At 43.9% G+C, this 19,436-nt stretch overlaps 1 protein-coding gene across 1 annotated transcript in view; it reads left to right on the top strand.

Annotated features, from left to right (window-relative positions):
- The first annotated feature begins 560 nt into the window (after nt 1–560).
- MKLN1 (muskelin 1) overlaps nt 561–19,436 on the top strand; it is an 83,059-nt gene continuing 64,183 nt past the window's right edge. Inside the window, 4 exon segments of the mRNA XM_033161591.1 lie at nt 561–703; nt 13,930–13,999; nt 15,948–16,090; nt 18,502–18,590. Of these exon segments, the coding sequence (XP_033017482.1) occupies nt 594–703; nt 13,930–13,999; nt 15,948–16,090; nt 18,502–18,590 (412 nt within the window). The 5' untranslated portion in view covers nt 561–593.

Here is a 19,436-nt window from a genome sequence, read left to right as displayed (position 1 = left end):
AATTATTTGCATACAAATTATTTGCATACAATTATTTAATATTTAATAATTTAATAATTATTTGCATACAAATAATAATACTAATAATTAAAAAACATGCCCTGCAAACCACCCGACGGCAGTCTGACCCCAGAAACACTGAGCACGGGCAGCAACCGAGCAACACCCCTGGCAGATGTGCAAACACGTTAGCAGCTGGAAGTAAGCGGCAAAGTGCGCGGCGGCCCCTTTAAGAGCGGCGTTGTCGCTCTCTCACTCTCTCCCCCCTCCCCTCGGTTCGATCCCTCTCGGTCCTTTTAAACTTCCTCCCTCCGGCCAGCGCAGCCTACGCTTGCGAGCGTACGCTTCCGGTTCCCAAGCGAACACCTCCCTCCCCGCGTCTGTGTTGCGTGGCCAAACCCCTCAGAACGTCGCTTGGGCTAAACGCGTCAATTCTCCGGCCTACCCTTTGCCCCGCTTTGCTCCGAGCGGAATCCGGAAGTGCGCGCGCGCGTGCTCTCTCTCGCTCGTTCGACAGCCGCCCGCGCGTTTCACCTTACCTCTAGGGCGCCTCCCTCTCCTGTTTCCCCGTCGCTGCTGCTAGGGACGACAAGATGGCGGCGGCGGCGGGCCCAGGCTTCGGCCCGGCGGGCGCCCTCGAGAGCCGCGTCCTGGCCTACACCCTGCACCGCTGGAGCAGCTTCTCTTCCACCTACCTGCCCGAGTGAGTCTCCGGCCCCACCCCCGTGCCCGGCTTGGCGGAGGCCAGAAGGGCCTGGCCGAGGGAGGGTCGGTTGGGGCTGCGGGGCCTCCCTCTCTTCCCTCCCTCCTTCCCTGTGGTACTTATGGGGGAGCGGGGAAAAGGCGGAGGAAGGGGGCGCCCCATTTAAGAGGGGCTCCGGGGAAGGAGGGAGAAAGCTGGAGGGGGGAGCCTTTCTGTGGGGTGCTGGATCTTTGGGGAGGTTGGCCTTGGGTAGACTTGGGGGGATTCGGTTTTTTTGGGGGGGGGAGGTGGCCTTCGGAGTTGTTCTTGAGGGGGAGTTCTTGGGGCAGTTCACATGGGGGGATTAGGTCATGGGAGTTGTTTTTGAAGTGGGGGTGGTCTTCAGAGTTGTTCTTGGGGTGGGGGCCTTGGGGGGGTTCGTTTTGGGGGGCAGGCGACCTTCGGAGTTGTTCTTGGGGTGGTCGTCTTTGAAGGGGTGTTCTAGGGGGAGTTCATATTGGGGGGTTCGTCATGGGGGTTGTTTTGAGGGTCTTTGATGGGTGGTCTTCAGAGTTGTGTGGGGGGGGCCTTTGAAATTGTTCTTGGGGTGGTCGTCTTTGAGGAGGTGTTGGGAGTTCAAATCGGGGGATGTCATGGGAGTTGTTCTTGGGGTCTTTGAGGGGGTGGTCTTCCAGAGTTGTTCTTGGGGTGGGATGGTCTTGGAGGGGGTTTGTTGAAGGGGGCCTTCAGAATTGTTGGGGTAGTCGTCTTTGAGGGGGTATTCTTGGGGGAGTTTACACACCTTGACCTGTGAAGTGTGGTTGGCCCCCTTCTTCACTTTTTTCTGCAGGTTATTGAAGACCTCCTTATTCTGGAAGTTTTTGACAATGGGTTTATTTTATCACATAGGTGTTTTTTTAATGCCATGGTTGAACAAGGCAGCTGCTGAATTTGCTCCTTTATTCTGTAACCGTTTGATATTCTGTGAAATTGTAATGTTCTATATGGCTCCAGCTATCCTGTGTGGTAGTTTTACACCGGAAGTGAAAGATAGAAATGTTTATGAAAACAAACAAAATTGGAGAAATTGAGGGGCTTGGGCAAGTAATTCAGACATTTGAAAAAGCTCCGTTGCAGGTCTGCATTTAGAGTTGAGGTGTCAGGTGGGTGGGTTTCATTAATGTCTCCCCCCTTTTCTCTCTCCATTTTTCTAGCACTGGTGGAAGCTGTGTTTGGTTCTGGTTTCATGAGTCCCTTAAGGAAGGCATGGCTAAAGGTGGAAAGGAAGTGAGCTGGGCCATGTGGTCTGTCACCAGAATCCCCTTGTGACGTTTTGTTTTTAACTGCCATTTAATGGGGCCTGTAAACCCTGGTAATGGGGAAACAACCTGCACAGTTTGTGCATTTGATGGAGTGAGCTTCCATGATCCAGGCCAGGCAGCTGAAGACCTAACAGTTGTGTTGCTTTTTAAGGTACCACAGAGCCATTGGTGACTCTGTGTATTTTTCTCCTCCCTTCGCTCCCTACAGCACACCTAACATGTTTGTACCTCTGAAATGTGTGCATTGAAAACTGGCAAAAGGGTAGTGCAGTATTGTGCTGGGGAGGTGAGGGTGCTGGTAACCTTGGTTCCTGGTACTGTATGAAGGAGATGCAAGGAGCAGTGAACTTGTTGGAAACCACAGGAGGAAAGAGTGTCCTTGTGCTCGAATCCTGCTTGCTGGTTTCCCACAGGTACATGGTGAGAAAAGGATTCTGGACTAGATGGTCCAGCAGGCTCTTATTACGTTCTTAGGTTAAAATAAAGCAGAGTGTTCTGAGTAGACTATTAAGGAGCAAGGAGCAAGGGATGCAATGTGGAGAGCTGCAGCAGAAATATGGAAAGACAGGTATAGTAGGGGTTGGTTGATGTGCAATGTGAGAGGAAATTTTGATTACGTATGTGGGGGCTGATTTATGCAGACACAGGACGTGGCGGAGTGGGACAGTAGACCTAATGTAGTGGTGTGGGGAGTAGTGATATGGTGATATAGGGAGCAGAGGGAATAAAAAATGAAAGCATGGTTTGCAGGAACAAATGGTCTAAGGAATCTGTCCTTGAAGGTCCCAATTGCTGCTGCAGAAACTTTTCACCTTGTTGCTAGAATACCTGTGAAGTGTATCACAGATGCCACATCTCCTTTGCACTATTCATGCATGTAAACTGTTTTGAATTTCTGCAAACATTCGTTCTCTAAATATTTCTCATTGCTTTGCAAAATATTGTCTCGTGTCTTTTTTATGCCCAGTATGACAGGTCTTGCCAGATCCTTTGCAGGTTCACTTTGCTAGTCTGCCTTGAAGGGCATGTTCTTTCACTTCCAAGTTGACAGGGACCATGAAAACATGGGCGTCTCAACCCTATGTTTCCTTTGTAAGACAAATGTCGGTGGGGGCATTTTTTTATGGGAATCTTGGTGGTGATTGTGGGAGAAAGTCCTTTAATCCTTCCCCTGCTGACTGTCTGCAAATACCAACCCAGGATGTTTTAAAATCAAGCTGGATTCTGAAAACAATTGATTCCAGATTGTGGTGTTTTGTGGACTGGCCTTTGAAGAATGGGGGCATTTGCAGGGGACTGCTGATGGACGCAGGTGGGATTAAACTCCCCCCCCCCCCACCTTCCTCTTGTTCCACACAAGGCATTCCCCTCACCCACCTTTTGCATTACTGTATAATCCAACTTGGATTTGCTGATATGTCAACTTCCACTCTGAGCAGATGCTTTGGAAGTGAGGAGAGGCAGGTGGGTTGAAAGTGAGGCAGGAGTGAGGTGTACAAGACAGAACCAGAGTTACCTGGTGTGGAGAGTTAAAGCAGGGGTCAGCAACCTAAGGCCCATGGGCCAGGCAGGGGTGGCCCATGGAGGTCGTTTGACTGGCCCATGAGCTGCCCTGAACTGAACTGCCCGCTCGCGCACTGCGCTAAACCGGCACAGCACAGCACGGGGACTCGCTTCCGCAGTGCCGGAAATCGCGTCGACACAGACGCTGAAAATCACTCATGTGCGCACACAATCTGGCCCACAGAGGGATCTCTGTGGGACTGATCTGGCCCAGGCAAGATAAACCTTGCTGACCCCTGAGTTAAGATGAAAATAATTGAAAGCTGATGAGGATTCATGAGGTCAGGGCAGGCTAGGTATGGAGAAGGAGAATGAAAGGCTATTTGATGGTAGGGTAAATTTGTTTTGCTGCAGCAAAATTGGAAAAGTGTTTGGTAAGGTTAGAGCCAACAATAAGAAATGTTTAAATTTTCTGGTGCCAATTACCCTAGTTGGTGTAGGATTTCCCTCCTACACAAATTAGGGTAATTAGCATCAGAAAAATATCGGTTTTCATCATATTCCCCCCATGCCCTAGAGAATAATCTAATTTGGCATGTTTATTTTACTTGTATTTCCTAAACAAAGCTAAAAACTTGGAAGCAGCCAAACTTGCCTAATGTTTTGTTTAGCACCCATTCATCATTTTTAGTGAACTTATGAAATGGAAAGGTTTCCATGAAAAAATAAAGGACTGGGAATTTTTCCATCCTAGGCCACTGCTTAAAGCAAACGTGAATGGGAACGCTAAGGGAGGGAATACGTGTGACCCCTTAGAGTCTGTCCCCAACTGAAATGAAATCTGTAAGCTGTGCGAAAAGGTACTGGTTTTCAGAAGAGGACCAGAATGGATGCCTCTGAAGCTGAGGCTGTGGGTAAATGGGGAATGAAGTTATCTAGTACTTTGACTTGTGCAGGTAGGTAGCCGTGTTGGTCTGCCATAGTCAAAACAAAATAAAAAATTAAAAAAAATTCCTTCCAGTAGCACCTTAAGAGACCAACTAAGTTTGTTCTTGGTATGAGCTTTCGTGTGCATGCACACTTCTTCAGGTACACTGAAACAGAAGTCACCAGACCCTTATATATAGTGGGAGGGTGGGGAGGGGTATGACTCAGAAGGGTGGTGGGAATGGGTGATTGGCTGATAGGTGTGGAAAACCTGTTGACAACTGTTAACGACTGCAATTGGTCTTACAGGAAAAAGCAAGGTGTGAGATGACTTGTGCATGTAGCCTTTGCATGACTCTGCTGCAGCTTGTGCACGATTAGTTTACAACATAAGGGTATTAGCATCCAGTCTCATTGTCTCTCTTAAAGGTGTTCAACCAAAGCAGATGGTGAAAAAGGTTTTTTTTTTAACATTAATTAGAGCTTGATTCTCTCTTTAATATTTGTAGACATACTTTGGGGCTTGGGTAAGGGTGATGATTGTGTCTTTTTTTACCACTCAGCTCTGCATGAGTTTGTGCACATGAGAGAGAACGCAGAACTAGATTCCTGTGACATTAGTTCACCTTTCACTTTTGGACTCTGAAGTGAACTTGGACTTGCATGCCTGTGTGCTGCAAATGTTTTCTTGCTTGATGTTTACTGTTGTAAGTGAACTCTGGACTCCATGTGTATGGGATTTTGTCTTGGACAAAAGATGCCTTGAACTGGGAAGCTATTCCTATTTGTTTTGCTCACTTGCATGAAGGGAGGAGTGATGGGGCTGAATGCATTTTTTATTCATATCTTGGCTTGTGCCTGATTGTGGCCACTCTCTTTCTCTATCCAGACTCATGTTGCATGACTGTGCATTTAGCACTTGCTTTTCAGGCCTTCCTCTTTAAAAAAAAGGAACTGCCATCCTGTTTAATGTCATTGTACAGTTACTGAGCCTCAGTCCTTTTCACCATCAATCTTTTATCAGCTGTGACGTTCAAGTTTCTGGAAGGTTATTGACAAATGCACAGTAGCATGGAGTAAGCAATGAGATACCCAGTGGAGTGCAGTAATGATCTCCCTTTGAGAGTGGTGGTTTGGGACGCAACTCAAAACACAAACAATGCAAGTAAAAACAAGGTGTCTTGTTGCTTAGGCTGCAGAAAAATATTAGCTCTGAAATGGCAAATGCAAAGTGCTAACAGTACGAGGGGGAGGCAGAATTTTGAAATGGACGTGTAGGAACAGGAGATGGTGTGGTTCAGAGATGTCATTTAACTCTCCCAGTGCTTGAAGCTCGCACAGAGTTAATGCAGTTCACCAGGGACACGTTTTATTGGGAAATTTGGCAGAAATTGCATCTACATTATCCTTGTGGCCTTGCACCACTGTGTTTGGATTTGGTGACGCTCTGGAGGCTTCCTAATAATATGTTGAGGTACAGTTAGTGTGATTGTATTGGTTATCTCAAAGGGAATTGCTGCTGTACTTAGAGCCATGTAAAAGCTAAACCTGCTAGTATGGGTGACCACCATGGTCCACATTTAGTCTTTTACAGTTCTCACATGAGCCATATTCTGCCCCCATAACACGGAGGGACCAGTTTCAAATATGGCGTTGTCAGCACTCATTGGCTGATCAAAGTGAGATTTTTAGTTGGGCTTGTTTAGCATCCTCTCCAAATTTGTTGTTAAGACAACAAATGGTGAGAGAATAGAATATAATTTGGTACAGCTATTCAGGAAGTAAGTTTTGAGTGCTGTACAAATACCAGCTTGATCTCTGCATTCTTTTTATTGGAAGAGGAGGAATGTTGCAAAACACATTGATGAAATTTCTGCCTTGAAAATGGATTTTAGAATGAAAACAATGTTTAATTTTTAGCAATTCTTAGTTTCTACTTCAGCTTATTATCCTAATTTCAAGGAGAACTGGGAAGGTGTTAAGCACTACTATCTCCCTTGAGCATTGGGAACATCTTGCATGGTCTCAGTCCTAGTTGTACCTTTGTGCTAAATTCCATAGTAATGGAGTTGGAGTCCTAGGTGTATGGAACTGCATTATAGATGGGTTTGGCAGCCAAAGAACATTTAGTTTGTTTCAGTGGTGTGGGGTGGAATATTTTTCCATTGCTTAATTTTTCTGCAGAAGATGTTAAGTTTCATGAGTGCATTGGTAACAAAGAATGGATGCCAGTCGCAAATAAATGTTATGTTGCATAAGCTTGGCAGGTCCAAAGGTTTTTAGCTTTGTTTACCAATTACAAGTAAAATAAACATTCTAAATTAGACCACTCTCTACCGGTAGGGCAGGAGTCAGCAAACTTTTTCAGGAGGGGGCCAGTCCACTGTCCCTCAGACCTTGTGGGGGGCCGGACTATTTTTTTTTTTGGGGGGGGGAAATGAACGAATTCCTATGCCCCACAAATAACCCAGAGACGCATTTTAAATAAAAGGACACATTCTACTCATGTAAAAACACGCTGATTCCCGGACCATCTGCGGGCCGGATTTAGAAGGCGATTGGGTCGGATCCAGCCCCCGGGCCTTAGTTTGCCTACCCATGCTCTAGGGCATGAGAATTTTACAAAGCAAATTATGCTAATTTGCATAGGATAATTTCCCAGAAAATTTTCCAGTTCAAAATTTTCTGGACTTGAAACACCAGAGGGGAGAATATTTCAGTAAGAACTATCAAAATGCTAGTGGAGGAACAACTGCTGTTTCTTGGCAAGCTGAATCACAGAGGTGCTTTGTTTCAGATGCATATTTGCTTTGTTTTACTATTTCCATCTTGTAAGTTTCAGCAGTGTAATCAGGAATTGCAAAACTTGAAATTCTTAAGTCTTTCGTTGTCCTTTTAAATCTGTGGACAGGTTTCTGAAGGCTGTCATTTGGGGGCTAGTTCACTGAATACTTCTCCCTGCAATTTACCACCCTGTAATTTCTTGTCATTTGCCCCCACTCATTTGGCATGGAGAAACAAATAAGCACAAAAATGGGATAAATGTTTGGATTTGTCCATGACAATATCTCTGTCAGTGCCGTGGAAGCTCAGGAACTTTCCTATTTGTTTAGCTAGCACATTCCCCGCTTTTCTGAATGGGACACAAGGTAGTATATTTATCCTTACAAAAATGATGCAAGGTTGAGGTAGATTAGGCTGAGAGAGCACTTTGGGCAAGTCACTGCACATAGAGCTTCATCACAGGAGTGAGAATTTGAACTGAGGCTTCTCTGATCTAAGCCCATTATCTATTACTGGTATTTGCTTGCTGCCCTTTCCTGGGGCATGTAGCATCTGTACATCTTCTGTGTACAGGAAGGGCTGTTCCTTGGCACTTCTTTCTTGGAGTTCCCAGCACAGCATTCATTGTCCCTCACTGTAATCTTTGTAAATATGTCGCCAATCAAAGGCAGAAGGAATCCGGGGTGCGGGGGGGGGGGGGGACCAGGGACCAAGTGGGAATTAACAAAACTTGCAGAAATGTAATGTGAAAGAGAGCATCAATACATTTTGTGAGCTCTTCATTTTACTACTTGTACAAAGTCAGCAGAAGAATCTATAAAACAGCACACAGCAAAACCTGCCTTGATGCCCTTAAAGAAGAGGGGGGAAATTGTGTTGGACTGGCTATGGCTGTTGCTCCTTAGCTCATCTGTGTAGGTTTGCGCAGCTGAGCCTGTCTTCTGGAAAAAGTTTTGCTTCAAAAGTGAAGGCTCTGTCAGTTAATACGTAATAATTTTAAGTTACTTGTGTTAGACTAGAGAGTTAGATAAAGCGATGAAAGGGTGCATTTTCCTCCTTGTTATAAATGCATCTTGCTTTTTGGTTTTGGACCAAGTTTTTGTTCTGTGCAACTCAAGAACTAAGGCAGTGGTTTCCCACCTTTTTGGACCTGGGACATACCTCCAATCCATACCAGTGTTTGAGAACCCATTTCTCAATTTTTGGCCGTATATTTATATGGTGGTAGTGGTGGTGTTGTGACCCATCTTGGATTAGATTGTAGCCCGCTAGTGATTCCTGATCTGCCAGTTGAAGACCAGTGCAGTAGGGTATTCTAGCAAGGTTGGCCTAAGACCAGAGCCCACAGAAAGTAGATATTGCATAATATCACAGCAAGAATATGACAGCTGCTAGTTGATCTCTCAAAATGTCAGAGTGTCTGGCAGTAAGGCTGTGTTGCTTTTGCTAGAACTTGAGAGGATGACTCTCTGCCAGGAGCTATGAGACAGGGAAATACCAATTGCAAAGCTGGCCTTACCTGAGTTGAAGTGTTGACTTTGATTGCTGTTTTCAGCCATGCTCAAAAAAACCCACCCTTTTTCTTTTTCTTGTAACTGAAAGTAATCCAGGTGCCATTATTTATTACTAATAACTAAAGTGCTGTGTCATTGGCATATATAATAAATGTACAAAATCAAAATAAGCAAAAAGGAGCTGAGGGAGAAAAAGTTTTCTTGAAAATTGTAGGCTTCCTAACATACAGCTGTTGGTGTCACCATGTAAATGAGGAAGATTTATTTTTTTGGTCCTTGTTATGTATGGAAGATTTTAATGACTTAACGATTCTAATCAATTATGTCTGAGAACGCCATTGAAGATTTTCAAAGGACAAGATTTGTTACTTGAGTGCTTCTTTAGTCAATTCCATTTCTTGTCTCCTTTGCAAACATGCCAGTGTGTTTGAAAAGTAAGAAAATTGCAGTGATGCTGTTTTCTTCAGCTGTGCCTTCAGAATAAATGGTGAAAAGCTTATTTTCTAACAATTAAGGGGCCTCACAGGTCCCTCCCCCAGTATTAAATATGAGCACATTGACAGCTCTCTGCTTGGCACTGGGAGTTGCAGATGTTCCTGGATCATCTCATGTTTTTCATTTCTTTTAATAAGAATTCTATTTTATCCATGATAAAGCCCTCCAGGTACATTAGACTGGGAGATATGTAACTTGCCAGGGCCACCCTGCGGTCTTCACGGTTGAGAGAGAATTTGAATATTCTTACTAGGAGGGCTGCGGACTTTTTTTTTTTTAAAAAAAAAAATTAGTGCTTGGTCAAGGGCACCTCTCCAGTCTATGGGCACCATTTGAGGCCTTCATGGACATCATGTTGATGACCTTGGCCTGCATTCAGAAAAAAAACAGGTGCAGGGCCAAGTAGAGATATGAACTACTGAGCCACAACCTTTCAGCTGACCAACTGCAATTTCTTGGACCACAATTTGAGAATCTTTTATATGCTGCTTCTGCTATGGCCGTCTTCCTTGCATACAGACAAAACTCACTAATACCCCAAAACATAACTTTATGTACTAAATAGCATTCTTACAATTAAGAGTGCGGGATTTTTTTTGGGGGGGGGGGAAACTGACTGAAGGGTGTGTGGATTGAAGGAGATGCATTACTACTTAGAAGGGTGCACACTGATATTTTAGCAACTGGAAGTCTCTGGCTCCCTTGCGGATACCAGAATTAAGGCAGACTATAAAATGCCCCATAAAACGATTGCAGTGCTTTGAGCATCACGAAAGTACTGCATAAGAAGGCTTAAGAGCCAATTGAACATTGTTTGGCTTTTAAAAAATAAGATGATGTCTGTGTTGTGCTAATTTAGAGCTCTGTTGCAGATGCAAATGCCAGGCCTAAACAATTATCTGCGAGAGATGCTTTTATTGGGCATGGGCATGGATCTTCCTGGAAACCTTGCCTGCTTAGGTTGAGGCAAGACCTGGATGGGAGCTCAAAAGATCTTGCTGCAAGCAAGACAAGTTTCACTCACTCCTGTTGCTTAGTCTCGGTTTATAGAATACTCACACAATGCTGTCTTCTAATCTTGGTTGGCTGATGGTAATCTGCCCCAGTATAAGGCCTAGTGTGGGTAGCAATCTGTGTTAAACCTTTTAAAATAATTATACACCTGTGTGTGGTTTTCTCGGACGCGGCGTCTTCATGCGTCTGCATCTGCTTGGCCAGGTGCTTCTCCCTCTTCTACGCCTTTATAGCAATCGTTGGTCTGGGCAATGTACATCTAGCATTGCACAGCATAGAGGCACGGGCTATGCTTCCTCATAGGTGGACTTGTGGCTCTTTGTGCTTATTACGCTTATTACCTCCAGTGTTAGAAACTCAGGTGTCAGGGAACTGCCACCTGGCCCGTTGAGGGGACCCGAGGAACTGTTGGGATACAGGGAGCCCCAACGCCAACCGAGCAGCAGTACCTCTTCCAGTGTGAAAAGCAGCCACACCTCCAGTGGGGAGGAAGGGGAAGGGGCCAGCCGGGAGAGGAGAGGGCTTGGGGATGCTGCAAAGAGGCCCAGCACCTCAGACAACCAGGATCTGCAAACAGGGAATCTGGCGGGGAGACGGCTTGGGAATGTTGCAGAGACCCTGCGCTCACCTCGCTTGGCTGGTCAGGAGGGAAGCACGCCATTTCCGGTGCCCCAATTGTGCAGAGGGGTGAAATGCAAGGAGGGTAGGAGGAGATTTGGGGTGCCGAATCTCTTATGCTGGGGAAGGAGCCAGAAGGGGCCACTCCCGGATTCTGCTAGTGATTGAGACAGACATGTACTTGTAGCTCTGCACTGTAAATAGTTTGCACAACAAACCTGTAAACAGACAGGTTGGGCTCCTGCCTCGTTACTCGTGAGTCACATGGACCTTACATCAGGTATACAAGCTAGGCGCCAAATGGTTCCATAACCAGGGTTATAGTCATCAAAACGGAATGCCTTGTTGCCATTTTTGGGCCAGGTGGCTCAAAGGTCGTGTTTTTAATACAACTTTTTAGTTCCTGAAACTCATTCTGATTGTGCGGATAAAATATACTGGGTAGAATTCTGCAGGATGTGTTGCTAGTGTAAGAAAACTGTCAAGATCCAAGGATCCCCAGGCATGCACCTCTAGATGGTGGAGAGGTCAGGTCCATCCTGGCGACCAGGTATCTTCACTTGGTTGCAAGTGGCCGATAGCCAGGTGCAAAATGCTGGTGAATTTTGAATGCTGTTTACCTCCAAGGTGTTCAAACTGGCATGTTTGTTAGATTGGGATAATGCTATTTGCCCAAACGCTACTCAGTGAACTTCACAGCTGAGCAGGGATGTCAGCTTGGGTTTCCAAGGCTTGCTACACAGTCAGTTGTGCAGACTCCAGAACCTTGGTAACTGGCGTCATAGATTGCCAGGTACCCAGAACTGGTCAGGCTTTATTTCTATTGCTGGTTCTTAGCAGTATCTTGGGCTGTAGAGCTTAGTTGGCTGCGAGCTTGCATTAATCCATGGGGGAACATCTTTCAGCCTGAGGGTCACATTCCCTTCTGGGGGCCGTATGTCAGTGGTTGGTAGGACCAAAGCAGTCAGAAAACAAGCAAACAATTGTGAACTTTAACTCTGTATAGTAGGACAGTTTCTACACACCCTTGTACCCTCTACTCGGTTGTCCATCTGAGCAGTCAATAAGCTTTATTGGAGAGTGCACAGAAAGCCGGGAAGGGGTGTGTCCTGGGGAGAGTGTGGAGGATTCTAAGGTCCAGATAATAATTGTAGAGATGGAAGAAACCATGAGGGTCACCTATTCCACCCCCTACAACACAGGAATCGTTTGCCAAGCTTGAGGCTTGAACCCATGACACGGAGATTAAAAATTTTATGGTCTACCCACTGTGCTCTCCCGTGTCCTAGGACAGAAAGGCCTAGAGGGCCTGAGCTTCCCCATCCCTGCATTAAACAAAAACCCTTTCACCAGTTTGAAAGAGGTCCCTGGTAGTTCAAAACGTTTTTGTTTCTAGTCCTACTTATATAAATTTTAGGTGACAGCAAGAAAGTGCATAGAGGAAGTGTGTAACACATACATGCATGCTCCAAAACAGCTGTGTTTTCTTTGAAATGTTTTTTCTTCTTAACTCAATTCTATATTGATTGACATTAAAAACAAACCAACAAACCAGAATGTTAACTTTAGTTACGTACAGTATTTTTAATGTTGTTTGTGCTTCTTTGGAATTAATCCCTGAGATGTGTGTTTATATCTATGGTTAGCTTCAGAATAAGAGCGAAATCATCGTGGCCAGTCCATCATGAAACAATTTGACCTATTGACTTAAAGCTCTCTGGGACTTTAGCTTTGCTAGATGTTGATGATGATGCAGACTGCTACTTGGCAATGAGTAGAGCCAAAGGAAAATGGAAATATGCCTCTTCAGGCCAGGATTGCAAAGCTCTGCAAATCATTTTCCTAGCTTGCTAGAAGCACACCCATTTGATTCTGTCTCAACACTTGGGCAGTTTTAGGTAGCTCTTTGAGATTATAAGAAGCACCATCAAAATAGGATTTAAACGTTGAGAGTGGCTCACCAAACTGGAATAGTGTTTAAGTTAGGTGGCCTCTAACAGAGAATGCCGCTCTAACATGTTCCATTGCAATACAGTTTGCTCAGTTGCGTGAAACAAAAGACAAGTCCCTAGCTTAGCAGGTTTGGCTATGGAACAGAGCAAGTACATCTATGTATCTTGGGTCTCTCTTCCTCCCTCCCTCCCTTCCCTGGTTGCCAAATGTTATTTAAGACATGCAGAGTTTTTGAGATGGAGGGGTATTAAATACAGATGATACCTTGGCTGACATTTTGTGCTGTGTGTTAAACTTTCTAGAGGGTTAGCTTTATTAGTCTGTTACAGCAAACCCCAGAAAGAGTGCTGTGACACCTTAAAGACTAATGCATTTATTTATTATGATGTGGTCCATGAAAGCTAATGCCGTAATAAATACACTTGTTCATCTTTAAGGTGCCACAGAACTCTTGGTTGCTTTTGTTCTGTGTGTATTTCAACTGTTGGAAGTTTGAAACCTAGGTTTGAGGTACTTCAAGACCTGTAGGTATAAACAGGTTCTCATCTGGTTGCTTGCGTGAGAAGAGTGTTTAGGTTCTCAAAGAGGCTTTAGTAAAGTTTAATTGCTCTGGCACCTTTTATTTACAAGTTTGTGGGTGAACAGTGACTGTCTTGCATAGACACACCTCAAAGAGCCCATCCAGGGAAGGGCAATAGCTCAGTAGTAGATCATTTGCTTTCCATGAAGAAGGTCCCAGGCTCCACCCCTGGGATCTCCAGGTAGATTGGCAATGTCCTCTGTGTGGAGCCTTGGAGAGCTGTTGCCATCCAGTGATCTGACTCTGAATCAGGAGCTTCCTATGTTCCATGGTCTTTAGTGGGGGAAATGACAAAGATTGAATCTTCCAGATGAAACATTCCACCTGTCTCGGCTGCCTACAGGTAGCCACAGGGAGGATAGTGTGTCTTCAGACGGCCCTTGTGCATATGGGGAAGGAAAAAAAAACTGCATTGGGTTGCAAAGTAGTTCTTACTCAGATTGGGTTTAGGGAAGGAGTTGCATTGACCTCTAGTACAGAGTATTAAGTGGGTAACATACAAGTGCTTTGAACCTCTCTTTGTGTATGTGTTTTTAGGAATATTTTAGTAGACAAGCCCAATGATCAATCTTCGCGGTGGTCTTCTGAAAGCAACTACCCTCCCCAGGTAAGTGTTTGAATTTTCCCTTGGCATCTCAAACCCTTCAGTTACTACCACCACCAATACTTCTGAGTCTATTATTTAACTGAATAAATGGTGCCATTATTGCAAGACCATTCTTTCTGGATTGGTTTTTCAGAGGGCTGGATTAAGTTGGTGTTTGCATTTAAATTCCGCAAAATGCTGCAAAATGCTGCAAAAGGGCCTCTCCTAATTATGATTAAGGCATACTGAACAAGTAAAACAACTCTGTATTAAAAGGAAACTGATTCCTAGGTGTCAGCATAATCTACCTTTGTTAGGCAAGTACTGGGGACATTTACAGTTGCCTGTCTTCCAATTACTACTTTATTAGCTTTTCCTGGGGAGTAGGGGAGTATAGGAAGTCATGGTGCTGGGATAAGGGCACCACGGCAGAGGGAATAGCTCAAGCCAACATTAATATTATTGGGAATAAAATGAATCAGGATTCTCCTCAACCCCCACTCCCTTTGCCACTTGCAAATAACTCATCCAGTCCCTGAAGAAGCACTGGTTTTAATGTCCATGGCACCTAAGCTACTGGAAAAATTCTAGCTTGTTTATTTTTAGCATTAATTTTGAAAAAAAACACCCAACATTTCTGAATGTAGGTTTTCCTAAGCTAGTATTTCAGCTAAAAATAACCAGCTAAATAGTCATGTTCTGCTCTTCCTGCATGCGTCTACCAGATGGTCTTTAATAGTTCTTCTTGGCAGAGATTCCTTTTTGTGATATTCAGCAGTGTAAAAATGATATGTTAACATTGTCTTGAGAGTATTATGTAGTCTTGGGTTAGTATGATGCCCTAGAGGCCTTAAGTGAATTTGGTGGATGGTGGTGGTTGGCATCTCTTGATGAGTGGAATTTAATTTTTGAATGTTTGAGTGTATAATTATTAGGCTGGATCTTGCCAAAAAGAATGACCAAATGAGGAGCATACATGTTATTTCCCCTCTTACAGGGACCTGGCCATCCAAATTTTTAAGGCGAGCAAATACATTTTGTAAATCAGGCATCTTCGCATGATACATCTTGGTTCATGTTGCGAGGTAGTCTTTGCAGTGGTATTGACCATTGGAGCAAGTGGCAGGCAAAATATTTTAGTCTCAAGGCAATTTTCTTGGCCACAGTGATGCACTCAAGCTATGTACAAACAAGCATATTTTATATACTGTGGCTCAGTGCACACTTGAGGCCGAGCCACAAACCATGATTTTTGTTTATTGCTAGAGCTATCATTTATGTTGCAAGTAGATTTAACACCCAAGGATTTTAAAATAATTATTTTTTTGAAATGCCTATCTCGCAGTCATCACCTTCAGGGTGGCTTACAAAATGTACAATTTTTAAAAATGTACTAACGCAGTCCTGCAAATGAAATGCAGAACTGCGTCATTATAACAATCCAGAGCAGGCAGAAATTTCCCAAATAAAAAATGTGAATGCATCCACACTAACATTTATATCTAAAGACATGATGCGTGGAATAAGTTTAGAGGTGTGTCTACACAGTCGTTGCCTACTTGGAGCCCCCTCCCACCATGTTTTGGGCTACCACTCTCATCAGCCCCAGCCCCGGTGGTAGTCCAAAACTTCTGGCGGTCACCAGGTAGGCTGCTGTATGCCATTCACATACACCCAGCAGTGAGCCAAGATGGTCTGGGCTGCATCTCCTTGCCATGGGCAATGCATGTTCCATCACAAGCCTGTCTTTGCTGCCATGGAAGCTGTCAAAGACTTTCCTCCCAGTTTCTTTTCATTAGCGTGGCAAGAAACAGTGCAGAACAGAATTTCCACACCTGCGAAACACGTTCTGCTTACATCCTCTCTTGGTTTGTTTTCAGGTTCTAGTTAGCTCTAGGCCTTGTTTGCGATGTGATACACTTAAAACAAGAACAAAGAACCATGTGCATTCTTTTCCCATCCCCTATAGTATCTGATCCTGAAACTTGAAAGGCCTGCCATAGTCCAGAGCATCACATTTGGAAAATATGAGAAGACCCATGTCTGTAATTTAAAGAAGTTTAAAGTTTTTGGCGGGATGAATGAAGAAAACATGACAGATCTCTTATCAAGGTAAGAAGGATATTCAAATGTGCTTTGGGCCTTTGCTTAATGTCTTCCATCGCATGACTGATAAGGCGGCGTATAGTCAGCCATGAGATGTGCTTTAGTGCACGATTCCCAATCTTTCCCCCTATAGACCACTTGAAAATTGGTGAGAGTTTTGGCAGACCTCTTAATTACTTTTCTGCCTTCTGTAGCAATTCTAATGCACCGTGTGCTAGAGGCTATGTGCTTTTTTATTGTCATTGATTGCTGCTTTTATTACATATTGCATTCCATAGAATTCAAATGGCAATATGGTAATAAAATACAAGAAACAAAAGGAATGAAAATACACTTAAAAATATATGAATATTTAATTTGATGAATGTGCCATCTCCTGTCTTCATAATAATAATAATAATAATAATAATAATAATAATAATATATTTATACCCTGTCCACTCTGGGCAGCTTCCAACTGAATATTAAAACAATACAGCATCAAACATTAAAAACTTCCCTAAACAGGGAAGTCTTTTAAAAGTAAAATAGTTGCTTATTGCCTTGACATCTGCTGGGAGGGCATTCCACAGGGCAGGCGCCACTACCGTTCCCTGCCTCGTTCCCTTTAACCTCACTTCTCGCAGTGAGGGAACTGCCAGTAGGCCCTCAGCGCTGGACCTCAGTATCCGGGCTGAACGATGGGGGTGGAGACGCTCCTTCAGGTATACAGGACCGAGGCCGTTTAGGGCTTTAAAGGTCAGCACCAACACTTTGAATTGTGCTCGGAAATGTACTGAGAGCCAATGTAGATCTTTCAGGACTGGTGTTATATGGTCGCGGTGGCCACTCCCAGTCACCAGTCTAGCTGCCGCATTCTGGATTAATTGCAGTTTCTGAGTCACCTTCAAAGGTAGCCCCACGTAGAGCGCATTGCAGTAGTCCAAGCGGAAGATAACTAGAGCATGCACCACTCTGGCAAATCCATCACAAATCCATAGACCACCTGAATGAAGCTCATTCCACTGGGAACTCCCTCCCTTCTGCCTGGTTTATGCTTTAACTCCCTCTTCCCCATTACTGTTGGTGATAAAAATGACATTATTGGAGTGAGGCTGTTCTCTGTGTTCTTCCAGATACCTTAAAGCACTGGTTTGGTGAGCCAACTACCGGTATACACTTTCCCCAATGAATCAAAAGCAAATTCTTTTTGGTTTACATGGGACAGCCTCAGGTTCATCCACGTTTCCATCTGAATTCCAGAAAAGCAAGCTAACTCATTTCAGAATGTTGGACAGCTCACTGTTATGCAAGCCACTGGCAAGGCCAAATCTGTTGCCTCAGGCAAAGCTTCTTGGCAGATCACAACACTAGAAGCCTAATAATACAGGTGAAACTTGAAAAATTAGAATATCGTGGAAAAGTCCATTTATGTAAGCAATTGTTTTCATTAGCTACTGGAGTTTAATATATGAGATAGACTCATGACATGCAAAGCGAGATATGTCAAGCCTTTGTTTGTTATAATTGTGATGATTCTGGTGTACAGCTGATGAAAACCCCAAAGTTGAAATTGTTAATTTGGGGTTCTCATCCGCTTTACGCCATAATCATCACAATTATAACAAATAAAGGCTTGACATATCTCGTTTTGCATGTCATGAGTCAATCTCATATATTAGTTTCACCTTTTAAGTTGAATTACTGAAAGAAACGAACCTTTCCACGATATTCTAATTTTTCGAGTTTCACCTGTACATTCACTTGAGCTCCTTGGACTTTTCTGTGCCATATGGGCTTTGTTTGTTTTTGTGTGTGAGAGAAAGAAAGCATTAATTTATGTGTTCCCTTCACATTTATAAAGATAGCCGGCTGGCTTTCCTGTGCAAGACCTTAGCAGGTGGCGGGGTCTGGCTGCTGACCTGAATGTAAAACTTGGCCACTTCTTGAACATTGCACTAGTAAATGGTCTGCTCTGCCTACCTGCCATAGAAGAGAAATCCCTAGTTAAGCTATCTCTATGCCCCAGAACAAGGTCTGCAAAGAGGACTTGGGTAGGTTCATATGGGTGTAGTTGGTCCCTGCCCTACAAAAAAAACAACAAACAAAAAACTTGCAGTGATTGGAGAGCCATAATCAGTGGTCTCCTGATCCTTATTCCCCACTATAAATCCAGTTACAGGTGGGTAGCTGTGTTGGTCTGCCATAGTCGAAACAAAATAGAAAATTCTTTCCAGTAGCACCTTAGAGACCAACTGAGTTTGTTCTTGGTATGAGCTTTCGTGTGCATGCACACTTCTTCAGATAAATGTTCTCTGAGGGTGGTGATGGCATATTTTGTAGCAGCATGTCTATTTACAAATTGAAGTAGTGAAACAAAATTTATCTCCTACTTAGCCATAAAAAGATTTATTAACCTTGTGTCCTTCCCTCCACAGTGGCTTAAAGAATGACTATAATAAAGAAACGTTCACCTTGAAGCATAAGATTGATGAGCAGATGTTCCCTTGTCGATTTATTAAGATAGGTAAATATATCCTCCCCCCCCCCCCCCCGGGAATACGTGCTATTATCAGAAGTTTGTCCTTGCTGTCTGGTAGTCATTGCCACCAAACCTGGAAGATTCTATATAACCACCATGGCTGATGGCTGTTTATAGGCCTATATTTCATAAACTTGTTCAGTCTAAGCTAAGGGCTGTTGTCGCATTTGGTGGCATCACAGTTCCATGATAGCCATGTGAAGCAGTACTTCCTTTGTCACTCCTGTATCTTCTTGCCAGTATATAAATAGATTTTTTTGTCAGCGTTATTGAGAGCACCTTGGTGGGCAGTGGCCACCAAGAGTGTCTTTCTAGTCATGCTTTGGTTGGTTTTGGCCTCCTTAGAGATATGGTCATGGGCCAAAAGGGAGGAGATGGGTTCAAATGTTAACAAGTGTTAAGTGTTTGGGGCCTTTGGGTTAAAACCAGCCCCATGAACTCTGCCTGGAATGCTTTGGGGAAAGTGGGTCAAACTTTGTAAAGTGTATAAAACACTTAGAGTAAAAAAGTGCTATGTAAACAACTCCTTCGGAAATTGCAGTTGAAAGACAGGGAATAAATATTGGATTGTAGCCAAGTGAGTTCTGCTCAGAGTAGACCCATTAAAATTAACTGAAGTTACTCATGTCAATTGATTTCAGTGGGTCTGCTGTTAGGTTGAGCTAGCATTGGATACAGACCATTTAAAATAAATACTTAAACCAAGTACTTTTACTTTCCAAACATTGTCCTCAATTTATGGCAGCTTTGCAAGGCTTCATTTTGGTCTAAAATAATGTGGTTGACTGAAACACCAGTTGATGCTAGACTCGTATAAGAACAGGAATAACA

The sequence above is a fragment of the Lacerta agilis genome, chromosome 10 (genome assembly GCF_009819535.1).
Source record: "Lacerta agilis isolate rLacAgi1 chromosome 10, rLacAgi1.pri, whole genome shotgun sequence".
Classification (NCBI taxonomy): Eukaryota; Metazoa; Chordata; class Lepidosauria; order Squamata; family Lacertidae; genus Lacerta; species Lacerta agilis.
The sequence above is the reverse complement of the archived record's forward strand: the minus strand, read 5'-3'. Positions and strand labels throughout refer to the sequence as shown.